Here is a 22,693-nt window from a genome sequence, read left to right as displayed (position 1 = left end):
TCCTGCCTGGCTAATGTGGAGGTGGCCGCCCAGCTGGTGATCTCAGAGGCTGATTACAGCTGCTAACTCTAACCTGGGGTGCTGTCCACCGTCTTCTGAGAACACAGGCTGAGATGGGGCTGGGACATCAACCAAGTTCACAGTCTTCCCCATATGATCACAGTGCAGGCCTCTGAGCCTAGCAGTGTACGTGTCCCTCGTTTGCCGTCACTGCCTAAACCCAGAGCTCAGGGGCCATTTGGTAACATTGCGGCCCAAAGTGGAGGCAGCTTCTACCTGGCTATCCCAGAGAGCTGTAACCAAGGATCCAAAGTCAGTAGGACGAGTTCTGCAGCATTCACGCGCCTCTGTCTGCCCGGCACAGGAGGCCTCGCCCCGGAAGCACGCGTTGCCATCTCTTCAGTTTTTCCACAACCTCCCTGGAGTGGGTCGCCATAGCAATGGAAGGGCTGCTCCAGGCCTGTGGCCCAGGCCTTGCTCACAAATTTCCCAAGAACGGCGCCACCTTGGTTCCCCAGTCATCCCCCTTCTCCCCGTCCCCCTCCCTTCATAACCTTCTGATATCTTTCGCTTTAAAACCTATCTCAGGTTCTTAAACAGATGGCTGCCAGGTGGGCCTAGGTGTGTTCACAAACTTAGTTTTGTTCGGAACCTGCAGTGCCGACAAGGAGTGAGGCTGAATGTGAGAAGCAGGTAATTGGCCCAGCTTCCTGGGAACTGGGCAGGGATGGGGCTAGCCTCACCCTGACTGACAGACAAACAGGGCTCCCTGGAGCCAGGGTCCTACCCTCAGGGACACCATGACCAGCTGCACAGGTTGCATGCTGCACAACTCCAGCGGATTCTGTTTACGTAGTTGTTGACTGTGAAATGTGTCTCTGGAGTTCTATAATCCTGCTGCAGTCCTAAAGTGTGTACTGAAATCCAGCTGCTCAGCCATCTAGGAGGTTGAGGTCTGGCCAGGTGAACCCTGAGGAAAAATGGTGCTGAAGGGCAGTCAGGCTGAAAGGATAATGAAAGCCCAGAAACCCATGAAACTCAGGTTGGCCAGAAGGGGAGACCCTTTAGCCAGCGTCACCGAGCCTGGGAGGCGAGGGGGATCTGGGTCAGGCCCTGGGCCTCAGGTCTCCCTGGAGACCTCCTCTATGTCTCCTCTATGTCTGTCTTCTCCATGGAGTGAACAGACATGGGGTGCACGGTGCACCCACAAGCACATGGAAGAGGGGAGGCCCTCACTGGGGGGCCGGAATAGGACCCCTGAGAGCCCTATGAGTACCTGCAGCTCCACTCAGTTTCTGGGCATGGCTGGGGACTGGTGGGTACAGGGAGTGACAGATGGGGGAACCCCCGCCCCAAAAGTCTGCCCTCTCCAGGAGTGGTGTTCAGAATCCTCCAGTGTGGACCTTAGCCCCGTCCTCATCCAGGTGGGGACGCTGAGACCCCGAGAGAGGCATGAACTTGCCCAGGGTCACACTACAAAGTAGAGCACAGAAGGCCTTGAATTCCCTTTCTCCTGAGCCCTTAGAGCCTGGAGGGAGGCTGGGTGGGGGCAGGGTCAGCCCCTACAACTACTGAGGTCTTGTCCCCTGACTCCCACTGGGGTCTTCTCTGTGGATGGCCCCAGTATTTGCAGGAGACAGAGGTGCCAGTGTCCCCCTGGGGGTGCTGAGATGTGTGCCAGGCCGGAGTCCCTAAGCCTAGGCTGGTCCCCCACATTCTAATGAATGTTTTTCCTGGTCCCCTCACCACCCCAGCTCACTGACTGACAGGCAGCCACTCTCCAAAGAGTCCCTGAACCATGCTCTCGAGCTCTCAGTGCCAGAGAAGGTGAATAATGCCCAGTGGGATGCTCCAGGTAAGCCAGCTGGGGGTGGTAGGGTGGGGCAGGGCGGGAAACTGTGCTGTGCTGGGTGTGCTGGAGGGGTGGGTGGTGTGGGGGATCACCACACAGAACTGCGGGAAGGAGCAGCTGGGGATCTTGCTGATTCCACGCTCCCAGGGACCCCACCAAGCCCCTTCCTTCATGGCTGCCATCAGGGCCAGGCGTGATGGAAAGGAATGAGGGATGGGGAGATTTCTTCTTCAAGAAAGTTGGGAAGAAGAGAGGCCAGAGATAGACAGGTAGGACATCATCTGGGCCCAGGCCTTGGGAACTTGGGGCTCCAGCAAAGGGTTGCTGAGGGACAGGAGAAAGCCCAGATAAGCAATGCCTTGGGATTTTTGGCCTGGTTAACTGGGGCAAGAGGCAGGCAGACAGGTGCTGGCTAGAAAGGTTTGTTTTGGAGGCTTGAAACATTACATGTTATCTTCTTGATCTCCACCATCAAATAATTGTGCCTTAAGGAAGGCAGAGTTATTTACTCTGACTCTGAAGAGTCATCAAAATGATGATGATGATGATAATAATAATAATAATAATAATACAGCTTTTGTGCACTTTTATTGGCTGCACAACAACATTGTAGCAACAACAGAAATTTAAAAACAGAAAGAAAACAATAGATACCCAGCACAGAGGGTCACTGCTGCCAGACCAGCTGCCCCTCTCCCAGGCCGAGTGTCTTGGGTGGCTTTGGCAGGGATCTGGCCTGAGCTGTGGGGGTGGGTGTTTCCTCTCATGCCCCCTGCGCTCGCCTCAGAGATAAAGGAGAAGGGACTGGGCCAAGAAGAGGACCAACTGGTTTCTGAGAATGGTTTGAAAGACACCGGAGAGAGGCCAGGAACAGGGACAGCTGGGTCCCGAGAGCCTCCCACGTTCATCCTCCCAGGATTCCAAGGCATCTTGCTGACTTGCTGAGCCACCTGGGGCAGGTCCCACCAACTTGCTTAGGCTCAGACACCCCAGACTTTATAATCCCTTCTCTGGGGTGCTCAAAGAGCAGGTGTTGGCACCAGGGGCCTGGGCCACAGCAAAACCCTGGAGCTCAGCAAGTCCTGAGTATGAGTGATGGCACAGGCATTCCTGCAATTCGAGGGGCAGGAAGGGAGCCAGTTGGGGGGGAGGCTCCGTGTCCCTTGGAGCCCCAGAAAAGCATCTCGCATCCCGAGGGAGAAACACATAATCCCCAGCCCTGTGGGCCTCAATGGCTTCATCTGAATGGCTGTCGTCTGGCAGCCGTGCAGCAGTAGACACGTAGCATGGGCAGGTTTTAAACAAGCAGGGTAGGGAGTCCCAGAGAGGGTCCCTTCAGACAGGGCTGGAGTAGAGGCATCTGAGCAGCCAGGGGCCAGATGAGGGACAGGGAGAAGGCCCTGAGTTGAATGGCGAGGCAGGGCCTGGGTGGGCAACTGCAAGGGAGGTGACAAGGCCATCACGATCTAGTGTATCCGGACTTTGGGAAACTGGCAGGGACGGCCAAGGTGGGCGTGCCCCAGGATCCTGCACCCTGTGCACTGGGCTGTGAAGGAGACTGAGACGGACAATCTTCTTTCCTGCCCTCAAAGAACCCCCAGTCTGAGGGCAGACAGGTCCTCTGTAAAGGGCAGGGACAGGCTGAGGAAGGAGGGCTGCTCTTTGGGAGCTGTGGGGGCAAGGTGGGCCTCTTGCATTAGAAGGACCTGCGGCTGTCCTCAGAACCTCAAGCTCCCTCTAGGCCTAGAGGTCTGGACTGAGTGCTCTGCCCTTGGGAGTTCAGCTTCCAGGGCTGGTGACAAACAGAAGGGCGGTTTGGGAGGGGCTAAGGAGGCACCATGGTTGTCAGCAGGCGCCCAGAGCGGAGGCCACCGAGGGACCCCAGGTGCTTCCCAGGGCAGTGCTAAGCAGGCGTCATGGGCTCCCACAGACCTGGCTCATGGGCCATGCTCTGCCCAGCACCGTCTCCTGCAGCCCTGGTGTCCTTGGGGGTGGAGGGGGAGCCTCTGCGCTACAGCGTGGGTGAGTTCCAGATTCTCATGGATGGAGTGTCCACCGCGTGCCAGGCCTGGAGCGGAGCTTGGACTCTTTCTCATTGACTCCCTAGAAGCTTGGGAGCCCTGGGCTCTAGTCTCTGTACAAGAAGGGGGATTGGGGCTGGCACAGATTGGGAGGGGTCTTGAAGCTGCCCTTTCACAAAGCATTTTTGATAAGATTGGGAAAAGCCAACTATCCCCACCAAAGACTGCTGGGGAGGAGGGATTCGTGGGATTAGGAGAGCTGAAAGTCCTCCTTCCTCACACAGTTGTGCCCTGAATAAGAAGAATCAAGCCCTGTGCTAAGGGACTTTCTTGTATTCTTTCCTTTTATCTTCATATCAGCAGCAGGGAAAGCAAATCTATCACTCCTATTTGGTAGAGGAAATGGAGCTCAGAGAGGGTTAGTGATTTTCTCAGAGTCACACAGCTGGTAAGAGGTGGAACTCTTAACTGGCCACACTGCCTCTTTGGGACCTAGATAGCATCATGCAGTCTGGTCTTCCAGGTCTGGCCCCCACAAGTCTGGCCAGCCCCTGCCTCCCTTTCATCTAACTGCAGACCCTGGCAGCCCCTCTAGGGAGCTCTTTGAGTCTTGTACACAGGAATCAGGATTCACTCTGGAGCCCTCGGAGGCTCCCAGATCTCTTTGAGTTCCCAAAAAGTTTGAGGTCCTGAGCTCTGGTCCCCAGGCTGAGCTCTGAGCTCTCCAGATGGCTGTACTCCCAGGGAGCAGCCGTGCGAAGTCAGGCCACCGAGACACTGGAATCTGACCTTCACACAAAGGCAGCCTTGTACTGGGCCCTGGAGACACATTACTTTTTACTTTCTAGGCCTTTCTAGATAGAGCTTGAAGCCCAGCAGGAGAAGGGCAGCATCGAGACCACAGAGAGGGGAGGGCACCCAGGGTGAGCAGCTGCTGGGGATGAAACTGCTGGAGGTGCTGGCCGGGGCTGGCTCCCCACCCGCCTTCTCCCTAGGAAACTCCCACACCCACTAAGGAGCTTTTGCAATTGGGAAGCTAGGTGCTCAGCCCCACTTGTCTCCAGTCCAGTGAAGCCCTTTGTGGGTCAAGGGATTTGCTGGGCCTCCCTCAGTTCGTCACTCCCACCCTTCCCAAATGTTGCAAGGGGTGGTGTTTCAGGCTGGAGCTATGAGCTAGGGAGCCAGAAAGAGGCCTGATACAATGCTTGTCCTCAAGAAGCTCACAGTTTGAGGCCGGGTAGCAGGAGGAGGCCGTTGGGATAGTGGAAGGCAAGAGGACCTGCCTGTCCCCGCAGCCTCCGATGGGGGCCGGCAGGAAATGCTTTCCAAGGGTCAGAGGAAATGAGTGCCGGTGATTCCTTCTCCATGATATGGAAACAGGTAATCCCGGCCCTGCCAGCCAAAATGAGTGGAACCTCTGGGGGTCCTCAGAGAAACATTTTCCGCAGGGGTCAAGGCACCCACCCAGCCCCTGCCTGGACAGCCTCAGACACTGCCTGGGTGTCCCCTCCTAGGACCCTGCCATGTGGGGCAGGTCTGGGGCAGGCCAGCCCAGGGCTTCTGGCTGGGACGCCCGGGTTCTTGCTCAGACCCGGCTCCTCTCCAGCGGATGGAGACCCAGCCTGAGGTCTCCTGCACATCTCCTGAGCATGCTCACCTTTACAGGGGCAGGTAAAGCCCATCTCAGGTCCCTTACCCCGGTGGTCCAGGCCTGGACAAGTGGAATCCTAGAGGCAATTTTAAAAAGCTAAAACAATGACTATGGAGGAGCATATAGAGAACATCTTGTCTACCCCAATTGTAATTCAGATGGGGAAACTGAGGCCCAGGGTCATTCTGCTGTGGTGGCCAGAACTCAGAGCTCTTCAGTCCCCATTGAGAAGGCCGGGAGTGGCAGCTGCAGGGGCCCTCTCCCCTCGGACACAGAGGAACTACTGAATAGCTGACAGACCCTTCTGTGCTAGGTCTTGTCCTTATCTCTCTTCATGTCCTGGGGCCAATGTGGCCTCTTCCTCTTCTGTATCCCTGAGAGTGCCTTGCATTGGGCTGGCCCTCAGCACAGGGTCCCGTGTTGGAGAGAGGGGCCCTCCTGGGGCTGGTTCCTGCCTGGCCTTTGGAGGAGGGCCTCTGGGGTCGGTGCCCTGCAGGACCGTTCTCGGAGAGAGATCTGTCCTAGGCCTGAAACCCACCTCTTCCTCAACACCAGTTATTCCTCCATCTGCACAAGAAGCTACTTTCCTGCAGCCTTTCCCACAGACCACGGAAAACAGCCCCAGCCTCCCGCTCTCTGCTCTTGTGTTGTTTTCCTTCCCGGCTAATTGAGTGACTGCCTTTGCTCCTTAGACGCCTTTATTCCAGAACCCCAGAGAACACAGCTCCCTGCCTGCCCAGTGGCCCCCAGCATAAAGGGTGGATTGATAAGATACAAGCCAGGGTCAGGCCAAGACAAGTGGCAGAGGGAGGAAGCGGCAGAGGGAGAGGGAGGCGGCAGAGAGTGCCAACCTTGCCTGGGAAAGCCTACCCCCAGCTCTCAGCTGACTTGGCACTTGGTGGGCAGGCAGTGTGCTGGTGGTGCTGCATTGGCAGCAGGCAGTGAGCTTTCTGGGTTCTCCACTGTGCTCTAGATCTAGTCGTTGGTTGCCTTTTGGAGTCAGCTCCTGTTGGGATCTGGGTGCCTTGCTGGGCAACAGAGACCTTGATTGTGTCCTGGCCCCGTTCTTGGCTGTTACTACAGCAGTGATCTTAGTTTGGGCATGGGACAGAGCTGATGGTTGCAGTGATCTTAGTTTGGGCATGGGACAGAGCTGATGGTTGTGCCCTGTTGGTGGAGCACAAAGAGGAGATGAGGACTACTTTAAGGACTGGCAGTCATCCTGATTTCCTAAGTCTCTCGATACAGATCTTTTCAGTGTGGTCTATGCATTTCTGTATGCCCTTTTTTGCTCCCCTTTTCACTTGATGTTATACTGTGAACATTTCCATATGTCATTAAATATTATTTTTGTACTTTATTTTAACGGCTGCATGGGAATCCATGATACGGCTCTACCATAATGAACTGAATAAGAGACCAGTCCCCTGTTGGACATTCGGGTTGTTTCCAATGGCTTTGCTAACAGACACGTTGCTGTATGGATATCCATCTCCACATTCTCGCTGTACATGTCTCTGATTGCTTCCCTTGAGTAACTTCCAGAAAGTATGATTGCTAAGTGCAAGGATGTTTCTGTTTCAAGCCTTTGGATATATATTGCCAGTTGCCCCCAACAAAGCTGTACCAGTTCATGTTCTGCACTGCACTGCACCTTCCAGACAGTGGATATTGTCTGTTTGCCTGATTGTATTTTTGCTGCTTCAAGTTCTTTCCTTTTAGGAGAAACCTAAGGAGAGAGGGAGGTTAGGAGATGAGTTCAGATGGCTTCAGGAGATGTGGGTTATTGTGAGGAAAGGCAGGGAAGAAAAGAAGCTTAGAAAGAGGCTAGGAGGAGGCCGGGAGTGGTGGCTCACGCCTGTAATCCCACCACTTTGGGAGGCTGAGGTGGGCAGATCATGAGGTCAGGAGATCGAGACCAGCCTGGCCAACATGGTGATACCCCGTCTCTACTAAAATACAAAAAATTAGCTGGGCGTGGTGTCACACACTTGTAGTCCCAGCTACTCAGGAGGCTGAGGCAGGGGAATCGCTTGAACCCAGGAGGCAGGGGTTGCAGTGAGCCGAGATAGTGCCACGGCACTCCAGCCTGGCGACAGAGCAAGACTCTGTCTCAAATAGTAATAATAATAATAATAGGAAAGAACATAAAAGAAAAAAGAAAAAGCCTAGCAGGGAATGGGAAGAATGGACCTTCCTGGCTCCCTGCTCAGGTGACAACCAGCATTGCTGCAATTCAGTTTCTCCCTGCCCTGCTGCCACCACCTGCTTCTGTGCACTCCACTCACTATGCTGTGACTTCCACCACCCCATTGTCTCAGCTCAGCCATCCTGATCTCTGCAAGTGGCTTCCAAACTCTGCAGGAGAGAGACTCTAATTTTCTGTCACCACCTACAGGGAGCACTCCCACTGAGCAGTGCTCCTGCACAGCAACCTCATGAGCCTCTGGCCAGGGCTTGCAGCTCCGGTCTCATGCATGTGGTCGGGGTTGCAGGGCCAATGTCCAAGGCTCAACAGCTGTGGGCAACCCCTTCTGACCGTTCTGCCTTGCATTTGGCACACCTTGCCAGTAGCTAAAACCCAGGCCCAGCCCTTCTAACTCATTGTCCAGAGACTTCTTCTTCTATAGAGAGGGAGATTGGCAGAGGACACGGTGTGAGCAGAGCCCACAGGTGGGAACACATGGACATGAGAAGAAGGGGGAGGATTGCACACCCCAGGCTAGAAGATGCATCTGTCTTCCCTTCTTTCAGCTCTGAAGGGCAGGAGTGAGCTTGGCAGCTGGCACCCAAGGCTGAAGCCACTGAGCTGTGCTGGGCCCAGGTCAGAAGGACAATGAGCAGGGCAGGCCCTACCTAAGTCTCTCAGGGGTGCAAGATGGGAAAGGAGGCTGGCGTGTCCTGCTTGGGTAGATACCCGCTCTGTGAGCCTGTCTCTGTGCTTAAGCACAATGTGTCCTGTGTCCTCATTGGCCTCCCTGGGGGGCAAGGGTGAGGTGGGGGGGAGATGAAGGCCTGAGTCCTCTAGACACACAGTCACTGGGTCTCCAGCCCTCCTGGGACTAGGGTGGGGCAGAGTTCAGCTCATTCTTCCCCAAAGAAGAGGCCCCTGGCCTCTGCTGGAGGCTGGGTTGCTGCTGGTAGCCAGGACCCAGAGAGGAGGGAATCTGACTTCCAGAGCTCCAGGTTGGTGGGAGAGGCAGCCCTGACTATGACCCCATCCTCCATTAGGCTCAGGATGGGAGTCTTTAGTGAGGAGGCAACACGTGGTCCTTGAAGAGCGGTAAAGTGTGGGCATGTGATGGAGGGAAGGGCATTGCAGGCAGAGTCACAGCACAGGCAAAGGCACAGAGACGGGGAACCAAAGGGAACTGGGAGCAGTTCAGGTTGGCTGTAAGGAAAGGTGTGTGTTGAGGCTGGGAAAGGTAAGTGAGCCCCTTGGGGAGGGCCTGCCTTAGAAGCCCTGGTATAGACGTCTCCCTGTGGTCAATGAGAGCCATTGGGGGCTTTTGAGCAGGTCAGATCTGGATTTAGCAAGGTCACTCTGGGAGTCTCAGGAGTGTGGGAAAAGGCCGGTGGCTGGAGGTCATGGCTGCCCAAGGTCATCCAGCCTGAACCTGGCACAGGACTTGGCGGGAGGCATGATAGTCCTTTCCCAGAGGAGATGGGAGATGTGGTGCCGGGGTCTTCCTTGAAGTTCACCGTGAGAGGCAGCACCCTGTGGGAACAGAGCAGACTTGGGTATGGAACTGTGGGGGTTTGGATGCCAGCTCTGCCACTCAACTCTTTAGTTGGGAGGTGACAGTGGTGATGGGCAAAGAATGGCATGGCGCATGTCAGGGGCTCAGTAAGCAGTAAGCAAGAGATGATCGGGGCCTCAGCGAGGGCAGGGGCAGCCTCCTTCCCACCAGAATCTCCTCTTCCAGCTGGTCTAGGGGCTCAGACAGGTCCTGCTGGCTCAGCTGAGCTTGTGCAGAGAAAGGGCTGGGTCATGCAGCTGGCCAGGGGGCCTTGTCACCCTTCCCAAGGGTGACAAGGGGTCCTCCAGGGCTAGGGCTCTTGTCCCTGTCATGAAACAGCTGGACTAATAGGAGACTGACCTTGCAGACCTATGAACCTTCCTTCCCTTCCCATGCCTCATTCCTTCCTTCCAGGAAGGATATGAGATGACCTGACACAAAAGCACAGGCTCCATGGAAGAGGAAACAGGAAAAAGACAGAACCATGTAGCTGATGGGAGAGGAGAAATTAGGTGAAGAATTCTGTCCAAAATGTCCATCAAGATTTTAAACACTCTTTTCTCTTGATCCGGTAAACCTCCTTCTAATAATCTAAACCGAGAAGGAGGGCTGGAGGCTGGATACCACTTGAGCGTCCTTCAGTGGAGAGTGGCGGAGTAAATTATGATAAGGCCCAACCATGGAGTACAACGCAGCCACACAGCATGCACACAATGAGGCAGGCATGTTAATATCACCAACGTTAAAGATGGTTGATTTGGCTAATGGCTAGGTTTGATTTGATTCATATGATTTAAAACATATATTTGGCTGGACGCAGTGGCTCACACCTGTAATCCCAGCACTTTGGGAGGCCAAGGTAGGAGGATTGCTTGAGACCAGGAGTTCAAGACCAGCCTGGGCAACGTAACAAGACCTTGTTTCTACTAGAAAAAAAAAAAAAAAGCTGGGAATGGTGGCATGCAGCTATGGTCCCCGTTACTTTGTGGAATGGCTAAATTGATCTAATTAGCATATGCGTTACTTTACATTCTTCACACACCTGGGTAAATTTTTGTAGAGATAAGATCTACTTTTTGTAGAGACAAGGTCTCTCTATTGTTCAAGCTCTCTGGAACTTTTGGCCTCAAGCAATCCTGCCTTGGCCTCCCAAAGTGCTGTGATTACAAGCGTGAGCCACTGCACTTGGCCTGTAGTTTTTTGTATAATAGAAAAATATGGCCAGGCACAGTGGCTCATGCCTGTAATCCTAGCACTTTGGGAGGCCAAGGCTGGAGGATCGTTTGAACTCAGGAGTTCGATACCAGCCTGGGCAACATGGCTAACCCCCCCTCCGTCTCTACCAAAAATACAAAAAAAATTAGCTGGGCTTAGTGCTGTGCACCTGTGGTCTCAGCTACTCAGGAGGCTGAGACTGGAGGATCTTTTGAGCCCTGGGTGACAGAATGAGACCCTGTCTCAAAAAAAGAAGGAAGGAAGGAAGGAAGGAAAAAGAAAGAAAAGAAAAATATTGCGCTGTTCCATGTCTCTATAAAAAGCAGAGAAACAAAAGGTGGACTCCAAGGGCCATGTGTCTAAAGGAAAATGAGAGGGAGCTCATTTCTTCCTGGAAAAGAAGACTGCCTCTGGTTTCATTTGCAAATCCTGGGCCACTTCATTCATTTATTATGTATTACTATACATTATTTACTATGATGCTGATACACTACCCGCCTGGTCCCATGAGCATTTTGGGTTTGCTACCTGTGATTAATACATTAATAAGATGATCTCTCTCCCCTGCCACCTTATTTTTCATAAAAAGCAATTGCAACAACAAAATAAAACCTAAGTCCTTGTATGAATATTTGTAGAAAGAGGGCCTATCACTTTTTCTGTCATAGACTGCTAAATTGTTTCGTATTTCTTGGAACAAGTGTGCATATTTTTGTCATTAAAAAGAGATTATAGGCCAGGCATGGTGGCTCATGCCTGTAATCCCAGCACTTTGGGAGGCCGAGGCAGGCAGATCACCTGAGGTCAGGAGTTCAAGACCAGCCTGGCCAACATGGCGAAACACCATCTCTACTAAAAAATGCAAAAATTAGCCAGGCATGGTGGCGGGCACCTGTAATCCCAGCTACTTGTGGGATTACACAAGTAATGGAGGCTGAGGCAGGAGAATCACTTGAACCCAGGAGGCAGAGGTTGCAGTGAGCCAAGATCGTGCCACTGCATTCCAGCCTGGGCGACAGAGTGAGACTTTGTCTCAAAAACAAAAAAAGAGATTATAGTGGCTGGGCACGGTGGCTCACACCTGTAATCCCAGCACTTTGGGATGCCAAGGTGGGTCAATCACTTGAGGCCAGGAGTTCGAGACCAGCCTGGCCAACACAGTGAAACCCTGTCTCCACCAAAAAATACAAAAAAAATTAGCCAGACAGGGTGGTGCATGCCTGTAGTCCCAGCTACTCGGGAGGCTGAGACAGAAGAATTGCTTGAACCCAGGAGGTGGAGGTTGCAAGGAGCCGAGATCGCACCACTGCACTCCAGCCTGGGCAATATAGTGAGTGAGACTCCATGTCAAAAAAAAAAAAAAGGAAAGAAAAAAGAGATTATAAATGCTCAAGTTAAAACGTTTGGCTTGGAGATCCCAAGACTCACCTCTGCTCTTCTTGGCAACCTGGGTGAACAGGTGAATACAGAGGAGCGTGAGCTTCTAGATGTGCCCACGGGAGAAAGTCACCTTTTCTGTAGTCCAGGTGTAGGAGGAATCTGTGCCAGGGGAGGGAAGAGAACTAATAACCACTGAGAGGCAACTGGATGCCAGGCCCTGGGCATGCTCTGAGGGCCATTGCACAGGATTCTTGCACCACTTTGTTGGGGGTCAACATTCTCTTTTTTTTCTTTTTTTTTTTTTAAGACAGAGTCTTGCTCTGTCGCCCAGGCTGGAGGGCAGTGGTGCGATCTCAGCTCACTGCAACCTCCACCTCCCGGGTTCAAGCAATTCTCATGCCTCAGCTTCCCAAGTAGTTGGGATTACAGATGTGCACCACCACGACCAGCAAATTTTTGTATTTTTAGTAGAGACAGGGTTTCACCATGTTGCTCAGGCTGGTCTTTAACTCCCGGCCTCAAGTGATCCGCCCACTTTGGCCTCCCAAAGTGCTAGGATTACAGGCGTAAGCCACCATGCGGGCCCTCTCTCTGTTTTTCTTAAGTAGCTTTATTGAGCTATAATTTATATGCCATGAAATTTACCCATTTTAAGTGCACAATTTGATTATTTTTAGCAAATTTACAGAGTTGCAAAACATCCCCACAATCCAGTGTTGGGACATTTCCTTCACCCCAAAAAGATCTCTTGTGCCTATTCCACGGTCACTCCCCACTCCCACCTCCAGCCCGGGGCAACCACTAATCTGCTTTCTATCTTTTCTGCCTTTCCTTTTTCGCACTTGGCTTCTTTCACTGAACATGTTTTTGAGTTTCATCCATGTTGTAGCCTCTATCAATACTTTATTCCTTTTTATATTTTTTTAATTTATTATTTAATTTGATTTAATTTTTTTTCTGAGGCTGGGTCTCACTCCATTGTCCAGGCTGGAGTGCAGTGGTGCGATCATGGCTCACTGCAGCCTTGACCTCCCATACTCAAACAATCCTCCCACCTCAGCCTCCCAAGTAGCTGGGAATACAGGCACACAACACCATGCCCTGCTAATTTTTTTTTTTTTTAGAGATAGGGTCTCACTATGTTGCCCAGGCTGGTCTTGAACTCCTGGGCTCAAGTGATCCCCCGCCTCAGTCTCCTCACGTGTTTACAGGTGCGAGCCACTGCACCAGGCCACTTTGTTCCCTTTCAGAGCTGAATAGCATTCTACTCTCTGACCACATTTTGTTTTTCATTTACCAGTCAGTGGACATTTGGGTTGTTTCAATTTTTTGACTCATAAACAATGCTGTGAAGAACATCTGTGTGTAAGTCTTCGTGGGGACATGTGTTTTTATTTCTCTTGGGTAGATACCTAAGAGTGGAGTTGGTGGGTCATACTGTAGTTTTATGTTTAACTCTTTAAGAAACTGCTAACCTGTTTTCCCACATGGCTGTCCCGTCTCATTCCCACCAGCACTGTATGAGGGCTTCTGTGTCCCCATGTCCTCATCAACCCCTCACATTTGCAGGTGATGAAGATGCAGCTGAGAGAATGGTTTGTTAGGTCAAACAGCACACAGAGGCAGAATTGAAGTTTTTGAACCCAAGTGTACCTGACTTTCTGGTCTGAGCATGGACTTTAGCAAAATGCAACAGTTAGAGGCTCTGAAGAGGCAGATCAGCGGGGTCCACCAGGCTAGCATCCCGGGATATGGGGCAAGGCTTGGAGAGGTCTGAGGAGTGATTGGATGGGGCCTAGTGGCCCTTGACTCACACCACTACCTGAAGGCTCAGGGCTCCCTCATGGCCAGTGGCAGGGGCATCCATCCCAGAAGGTCTTGACCTCTGCCATACAGAGGTGCCAAGCACCTCTCTGGCACCCTCCCCTGCCCCGCCTGCATTTCCTGCAGGCTGCCATGTATCCCGTTTGGGTTTGGATATGTCCTTGTCATCCCTACTTCCGGCCCTCCACAGGAGGAGGAATGGGCTCTCCTGTCCCAGCCCCCAGATCTTTACCTCTTTCTGCCAACCTCAGAGTCTGCATGCAACCTAAGAGTGTCAAAGAGGAGGAACAAGCTCATCTAGTTCATTTGTCTGCCTCAGGGAAGGACCGGTGACAGGAGAATAGGCGAGGTGGGTCTGGCCAGCAGGTGGCAGGGCAGCCCCACCTGTCCTGGCCAGCTCTCATCCCTTCCCACCATCATCGTGGAACCACCACCCTTGCCCCAAGGAAAGGACATCTCACGGGACCAAAGGGTCCAGACCACCCATCCAAGCTTCCTTTGCAAATTTGGAAAAAAGAGGAAGAAGGAAAATGTGCATTTATGGAGCACCAGCCATAGGTCAAAGCTTCTTCATATACACCCTTTCTCTTGATCCTCATGTCCACCCTGAGAACTGAGTCCTCATCTTTCCCCTGAAATTCACTCAGTGGTTCAGTGGCTTGTCCAAGTCTTGCATACTAAGTGGTAAACCTCTGTTCCCACCCACCACACACAGAGTAAGCCTCTGACTCTTAAAGGCAGGGTGGCACTCCAGACAATGTCCTAAGTGTGAGCTGTGGAATCAGGTACACCTGAGTTCAAATCCTGACCCTGCACTTCCTTGATGTGTGATCTTCGATAAATGACTGAACCTCTCTGAGCTGCAGCTGCCCCATCTGTGCAATGGAGCTCTCCAAACCCATGCTGTGAAGACTAAATGAGACACCTCATTTGTAGGGGGAGAATGAGCAAAGACTGTTGTTATTTCCTGAGACTGGGAGACTTCAGGCTGGAGAGCAGGGCTGATGGTTTTCAGTCTCCTCCAGACCCTTGGGAGGGTCATTCTCTTTGGTGCTTTGACCTTCTGTCTAGCTGGATCTGTCCCCAACCCATTCACAGGAGGGCAGGGAAAGACAGATACCCTGAAGTCACCTGGAGATCTGACAGTTCCACTGCCCAACCTTGGGAGGCAAATTCAAACTGGGATAAAAGAAGGAACAGAGTGTCTAGGACTTCCATCTGTCCTCCAGTTATTTCCTCTCCTCTTCCTTGCTGCATCCCTAAACTTTGCTCTTCCTTCAAGGCTGAGTCAGACCTCCTCCTCTAGGCGGTCTCCCAGCCTACCCCAGTCTACCCCAGTCTACCCTGGCCTGCCAGCCTCAAGGCCGAGGACCCAAGGCATTGTCAGCACCAGAAGGGCTGCGAGCTCTGCCCAGGGCAGGACAAGTGTCCTCAGGCTGGCATGATCCAAGCTGTGGTCTCCCCCACCCCACAGAGGAGGCGCTGTGGACGACTCGGGCCGATGGGCGGGTGCGCCTGCGCATAGACCCCAGCTGCCCACAGCTTCCCTACACTGTGCATCGCATGTTCTACGAGGCCCTGGATAAGTATGGGGACCTCAGCGCTTTGGGCTTCAAGCGCCAGGACAAGTGGGAACACATCTCCTACTCCCAATACTACCTGCTCGCCCGCAGAGCCGCCAAGGGCTTCCTGAAGGTAAGGGGGCCCCTCATGGCAAGGCCTTGCCCCTCCCCAGATGTGCCTCCCAGCTCTGGGCCTCACAGGCCTCCTCTCCAACTGCCCACTGGGCAAGGCTCTTAGGAACAATAACTGTAGAAGCCGTCATTGTGCGTGGGGCTGATACTCCATGCTGGGCCCCGTACTGAGCTTTTATTTGCTGAGCCCCTACCATGTGCCAAGCACTTGTTACTCACTTTTCATTTGTGATCACATTCAGGGCGGGCTGGAAGCCCAGTGTGCTGGGCTGAGGGGCCGGACAGACTCCCTGGCAAGGCCCTGGGAGGGGCAGTGAGGGCTGTTGAGTGACCAACCCCTTCTCCTCCAAGGGGATTCTCTGACTGAGGGGACCCTGGGAGGGTGGAGCCTTCAGGTCCCCTGCAGTCTGGGTGGGGGCTCTGAGAGGGGCATGAGGGTCCCAGTCCCTGCCCGGCTGACCTGGCCTGTCTGCCTTTGACCTGGAGCTCGGCCTGAAGCAGGCCCACGGTGTGGCCATCCTCGGCTTCAACTCCCCGGAGTGGTTCTTCTCGGCAGTGGGCACAGTATTTGCAGGGTGAGTGGTGGGGGCAGGGACGGGGCCTCCAGTGGGTTGGCAGTGGGCAGAGGGTAGGGGAGGGTTCTTATCTCTTTTTAGCAGCCCCGACCCACTCCCCACCATCCTGCCTCCTCCCTGGGGCCTTCTGGTGGACCTGCATCTGGTGCCCTCTCTGCAGGGGAGGAGGTGCTCAGGTGCCTTGGGAGCCCCTCCTGCCAGGCTATGGGAGCTCTCTGGGTCTGGGGGCTACAGATGTGGGGATGGGGGAAGGGGGTGGCCCCTCTGCACCTCCCCTAAGGTGAATCTTCCTGGGTCTCCTACAGTGGCATCGTCACTGGCATTTACACCACCAGCTCCCCCGAGGCTTGCCAGTACATTGCTTATGACTGCTGCGCCAATGTCATCGTGGTCGACACGCAGAAGCAGCTGGAAAAGATCCTGAAGGTTTGAGGAAGAGGCAGTGGGCATGGGGTCAGACACTGGGTATCCCCATGCACCTCCACTCCAACTCACACGGAACCTTCCTGCCCTCCATCCAGAGCGTCCTCATCCTCAACAGCAACCCTCTAACGCATACACAGCAAGCAAGGCAGGGCAACGGCTACTTACCCATTTGACAGGCAAGGAAATGGAGGCTCAAGTGACATGCCCCAGAAGTGGTGATAAGGCCTTGGGTAGGACTCCTGTCCAGCCACTGCCTTCCATGGCTTTCTCTTTGGGACAGGGTCTCCCCTAAGGGGAAGCAAGAGCTGTGGGGGCCGGGGTCCTCTGGCAGTGGAAGGGTTATGTGCAGGTGAGTGGCTTAGGGCTGTGACATCTTGAGCACTCAAGTCTAGGTGAGGAACAGGGTGATGGGGGGTGGCGAGGGCTGCCACAGGGTGGGGGTTGAGCCAAGTCAGACACAGTTTGGGCAGAGCAGGAGCTCAGAGTGCCTCTAGAGCCAGCGGGGTCTTTTCTGGAGCATTGATGATGCCTCCTGATCTAAGGCCCACCCCTAACTGGCTCTGTCCCTGCATGCACCATACTGGGGTGTGGTGGCCTGGGGACACCTCTCTGTCCCAGCTGAGCCCAACAGCCTTTAAGGCATTCAAGGGCTCCCTGCATCCCAAGGGAGGCCTCAGAGACTGACTTGTTGGCTTGCCTGTGATTCTGGAGATGTCACCTGGGCCACAGCTTCCATCTGTGCCCGAGGGTGGGACAAATGGTCTCCAACCTTCCAAGACTATGCGATCGGGATCCCCAGAGGAGCCAGAGTAGGTGCCTATCCTCATTTCTAGTGGAGAAGTTTCTTCAGGAGAAACTTCTTCAGGAGAAGTTTCCTGAAGCCTGAAAGAGAAAAGCAAGCGGGGCCAGTATCCTTGGGGGATACCAGCAGGGCAGCGCCAGAATCCTTGGGGGAGACTCAGGCTGCAGCCCAGACCCTTGAGGCAGAACCTCTTGGAGGGCATCCCCAAATCAGAGTGAGTTTGAAAATAGCCTCAGGTGAGGCTGTGGGCAGCCCAGGCCAAGAACTTCTGGCTCACGGCAAAATAAAATGAAGCCCCAGGAAGACCTCAGAGCTGCCCTGGCTAGATGTACAAAGGCCTCTGAGCAGGGTTTAACCAGAAGTGGTGTAGAGAAGTGGGTGAACACACACACTTGGGCTGGACCTGCCAGAGCTCAAATGCAGTGTGGCCTTGGGGAGGATGGTGACAGCCGCAGAGGTCACCTGGAAGGGCTGGTATGAGGGTAACTCTTAGACCAGTGTCTGACTCTTGGTGGGCACTTGTATTCATTTGCCAAGGCTGCTGGAAAAGGGTGGCTTCTGGGGTTGGCTGGCCATTTTTGTGCTCCTTGGCTTGTAGAGGCATCACCCAGGCCTCTGCCTTCATCCTCAGCTGGCGTTCTCACAGTGTCTTCACGTCGTCGTCCTTCTGTGTCTGTCTCTGTGTCCAAATTTCCCATTTCTATAAGGACACCAGGAATATTGGATTCGAGCCCACCCTAATGACTTTGTTTTAACTTCATTACCTCCATAAAGACCCTATTTCCCCATAAGGTCACACTTGGAGGTACCAGCTATGAGGACTTTGGCATATCTCTTTGCGGCGGGTTGTGGAGGGGGAGACAATTCAACCCATGGCAGCACCATATAAGTGCTTTTAAATCATTATATCACCCCGTAGGTGATACCATGTCCTTCATAATGCACCGCCTCAAGAGGCACATGATGGCAGGTGGTACTACTTTCAGTTACGTTGGGCTTCTTCACGACCACCTTCTCTTCTTCCACTGTGAAATTCCCCATCAGCCTTTCTCCTAATGGTTTTAGAATCCCTTGATGATGTTTGCCTGAAATTAATTATTTTATTAGGGGTAGCAAAATGTTGAATTTGTAATTCATTGGCTGGAAATCTCCAAAGAAAGAACTTTCCTTCATTACCTGGGGCTCTTTGGTACCTGAGACACTCTGTTTGTACAGAGTAGGTGTGATAGAATAATGATCAATTTTGGTGAATGTTCCATGCATATTTGAAAGAATGTGTACTCTGCAGTTGTTGGCTAGAAGGTTCTATAAATGTTAATTAAATCAAGTTGGTTGGTAGTATTTTAATGTTGTCTTCCGTATCTCTGTTGATTTTCTGTCTTCTTGCTCTATCAAATACTAAGAAAGGGAATGTGGAAATCTCTATTATTGTAGACGTCTATTTTTCCTTCTGGTTCTATTAGGTTTTGCTTTATGTATTTTGGAGCTCTGTTATTAGGCATATACGTGTTTAGATTATTATGTTTTCTTGATAAATTAACACTTGATCATTAAGAAATGTTCCTCCTTATCCCTGGTAATAATTCTTGTTCCAAAACTACTTTGCCTCAAATTAATATAGCCACTCCAGGTTTCTGATAATTAATGTTTGCATTATATATTTTTGTATTCTTTTAATTTTAACCTAGCTGTGTCTTTATATTTAAAGTGAGTTTCTTGTAGACAGCACATAGTTGAGTCTTGCCCTTTTATCCAATCTGATGAAATTATGTATAAATCCACCATTTGGCTATTTTATTATTTGTCCCATTTATTCTTTGTTCCTTTTCTCCTCTTTCCTGACTTTTTTGTATTTTTTATCTTGTTTTCTTTTGGTCTTCCATTTGATCTTCAGTGGCTTATTAGCTATCCTTTGTTACTATATCAGTGTTTGCTCTGATTTTACAATATGCATCTTTAACTTATCACAGTGTACTCTCCAAGATACCAGTTCCCATGAAATGTGGAACCATACAACAGTATACTTCCACCCTCCCATCCTTTCAGCTGTCGTCATCCATTTTATTTCTATAGAGGTTGTAAACCCCACAAACATTGTTATTACTCTTGCTTTCAACAGTTGAGTATCTTTCTTTCTTTTTTCCTTTTTTTTTAAGACAGGGTCTCACTTTGTCACCCAGACTGGAGTGCAGTGGTGCAATCATGGCTCACTGCAGCCTCAACCTCCTGGGCTCAAGCAATCCTCCCACCTCAGCCTCCCAAGTAGCTGGGACTACAGGCATGTGAGGCTGCAGTGAGCCGTGATTGCAACACTACACTCTGGCCTGGATGACAGAGTTAGACCCTGTCTTAAAAAAACAAAAAGAAAGAAGGAAAGATACTCAGCTGTTGAAATCAAGAGTAATAACAATGTATTGTGGGGTTTATAACCTCTATAGAAGTAAAATGGATGACAACAGCTGAATTTTTGTATTTTTTGTAGAGACAGAGTCTTGCTATGTTGCCCAGGCTGGTCTCAAATTCCTGGGCTCAAGCAATTTGCCCACCTCGGCTTCCCAAAGTACTAAGATTACAGGCATGAGCCAATGCACCCAGTCCAGCTGAGTATCTTTCAGAGAAAATTTTAAAGAAGGAAATAATATGTTTCATATTTACCCACATTTTTACCGTTTCTGATACTCTGTCTTCCTTTATGTAGATCCAAGTTTTTATCTGATATCATCTTTTCAGCCTTAAGAACTTTTCTTTTTTTTTTTAAGATTTGTATTAGTATTTTATTACAACTATTCTGTTTGTTCTTTTATATTCAACATCCCACATTTATGTATGAAATGTACAGACCAAAACTTATTATTGCCAATTACTTTTATTTATCTATTTTTTAAAATTTTATTATTATTATACTTTAAGTTTTAGGGTACATGTGCACAATGTGCAGGTTAGTTACATATGTATACATGTGCCATGCTGGTGTGCTGCACCCATTAACTCATCATTTAGCATTAGGTATATCTCCTAAAGCTATCCCTCCCCCTTCCCCCCACCCCACAACAGTCCCCAGAGTGTGATGTTCCCCTTCCTGTGTCCATGTGTTCTCATTGTTCAATTCCCACCTATGACTGAGAATATGCGGTGTTTGGTTTTTTGTTCTTGCAATAGTTTACTGAGAATGATGATTTCCTATTTCATCCACGTCCCTACAAAGGACATGAGCTCATCATTTTTTATGGCTGCATAGTATTCCATGGTGTATATGTGCCACATTTTCTTAATCCGGTCTATCATTGTTGGACATTTGGGTTGGTTCCGAGTCTTTGCTATTGTGAATAGTGCCGCAATAAACATACATGTGCATGTGCCTTTATAGCAGCATGATTTATAGTCCTTTGGGTATATACCCAGTAATGGGATGGCTGGGTCAAATGGTATTTCTAGTTCTAGATCCCTGAGGAATCGCCACACTGACTTCCACAATGGTTGAACTAGTTTACAGTCCCACCAACAGTGTAAAAGTGTTCCTATTTCTCCACATCCTGTCCAGCACCTGCTGTTTCCTGACTTTTTAATGATTGCCATTCTAACTGGTGTGAAATGGTATCTCATTGTGGTTTTGATTTGCATTTCTCTGATGGCCAGTGATGGTGAGCATTTTTTCATGTGTTTTTTGGCTGCATAAATGTCTTCTTTTGAGAAGTGTCTGTTCATGTCCTTTGCCCACTTTTTAATGGGGTTGTTTGTTTTTTTCTTGTAAATTTGTTTGAGTTCATTGTAGATTCTGGATATTAGCCCTTTGTCAGATGAGTAGGTTGCAAAAATTTTCTCCCATTTTGTAGGTTGCCTGTTCACTCTGATGGTAGTTTATTTTGCTGTGCAGAAGCTCTTTAGTTTAATTAGATCCCGTTTGTCAATTTTGGCCTTTGTTGCCATTGCTTTTGGTGTTTTGGACATGAAGTCCTTGCCCATGCCTATGTCCTGAATGGTAATGCCTAGGTTTTCTTCTAGGGTTTTTATGGTTTTAGGTCTAACGTTTAAGTCTTTAATCCATCTTGAATTAATTTTTGTATAAGGTGTAAGGAAGGGATCCAGTTTCAGCTTTCTCCATATGGCTAGCCAGTTTTCCAGCACCATTTATTAAATAGGGAATCCTTTCCCCATTGCTTGTTTTTGTCAGGTTTGTCAAAGATCAGATAGTTGTAGATATGTGGCGTTATTTGTGAGGCCTCTGTTCTGTTCCGTTGATCTATATCTCTGTTTTGGTACCAGTACCGTGCTGTTTTGGTTACTGTAGCCTTGTAGTATAGTTTGAAGTCAGGTAGCGTGATGCCTCCAGCTTTGTTCTTTTGGCTTAGGATTGACTTGGCGATGCAGGCTCTTTTTTGGTTCCATATGAACTTTAAAGTAGTTTTTTTCCAATTCTGTGAAGAAAGTCATTGGTAGCTTGATGGGATGGCATTGAATCTATAAATTACCTTGGGCAGTATGGCCATTTTCATGATATTGATTATTCCTACCCATGATCATGGAATGTTCTTCCATTTGTTTCTATCCTCTTTTATTTCATTGAGCAGCGGTTTGTAGTTCTCCTTGAAGAGGTCCTTCACGTCCCTTGTAAGTTGGATTCCTAGGTATTTTATTCTCTTTGAAGCAATTGTGAATGGGAGTTCACTCATGATTTGGCTCTCTGTTTGTCTGTTATTGGTGTATAAGAATGCTTGTGATTTTTGTACATTGATTTTGTATCCTGAGACTTTGCTGAAGTTGCTTATCAGCTTAAGGAGATTTTGGGCTGAGACAATGGGGTTTTCTAGATATACAATCATGTCACCTGCAAACAGGGACAATTTGACTTCCTCTTTCCCTAATTGAATACCCTTTATTTCCTTCTCCTGCCTAATTGCCCTGGCCAGAACTTGCAACACTATGTTGAATAGGAGTGGTGAGAGAGGGCATCCCTGTCTTGTGCCAGTTTTCAAAGGGAATGCTTCCAGTTTTTGCCCATTCAGCATGATATTGGCTGCGGGTTTGTCATAGATAGCTCTTATTATTTTGAGATACGTCCCATCAATACCTAATTTATTGAGAGTTTTTATCATGAAGGTTGTTGAATTTTGTCAAAGGCCTTTTGTGCATCTGTTGAGATAATCATGTGGTTTTTGTCTTTGGTTCTGTTTATATGCTGGATTATATTTATTGATTTGCGTATATTGAACCAGCCTTGCATTCCAGGGATGAAGCCCACTTGATCATGGTGGATAAGCTTTTTGATGTGCTGCTGGATTCAGTTTGCCAGTATTTTATTGAGGATTTTTGCATCAATGTTCATCAAGGATATTGGTCTAAAATTCTCTTTTTTGGTTGTGTCTCTGCCCGGCTTTGGTATCAGGATGATGCTGGCCTCATAAAATGAGTTAGGGAGGATTCCCTCTTTTTCTATTGATTGGAATAGTTTCAGAAGGAATGGTACCAGCTCCTCCTTGTACCTCTGATAGAATTTGGCTGTGAATCCATCTGGT

At 50.4% G+C, this 22,693-nt stretch overlaps 1 protein-coding gene across 8 annotated transcripts in view; it reads left to right on the top strand.

The window, feature by feature from the left end:
• The window catches only part of ACSBG1 (acyl-CoA synthetase bubblegum family member 1), a 67,546-nt gene that overhangs the window by 25,121 nt on the left and 19,732 nt on the right, over positions 1–22,693 (top strand). For 4 of the 8 annotated variants that reach the window (XM_055363914.2, XM_055363916.2, XM_055363913.2 and 1 more), the window contains exons 3-7: positions 589–693; positions 1,755–1,855; positions 15,158–15,378; positions 15,864–15,952; positions 16,258–16,378. In XM_055363914.2, coding sequence (XP_055219889.1) covers positions 589–693; positions 1,755–1,855; positions 15,158–15,378; positions 15,864–15,952; positions 16,258–16,378 — 637 coding nt within the window. The remainder of the gene's footprint in view (positions 1–588; positions 694–1,754; positions 1,856–15,157; positions 15,379–15,863; positions 15,953–16,257; positions 16,379–22,693) is intronic. The other 4 variants (XM_004056593.5, XM_019010872.4, XM_055363917.2 and 1 more) reach the window with 2 other exon arrangements.

This window comes from Gorilla gorilla, chromosome 16 (assembly GCF_029281585.2).
Source record: "Gorilla gorilla gorilla isolate KB3781 chromosome 16, NHGRI_mGorGor1-v2.1_pri, whole genome shotgun sequence".
Lineage (NCBI taxonomy): Eukaryota > Metazoa > Chordata > Mammalia > Primates > Hominidae > Gorilla > Gorilla gorilla.
This window is presented reverse-complemented; position numbering and strand designations above follow the sequence as displayed.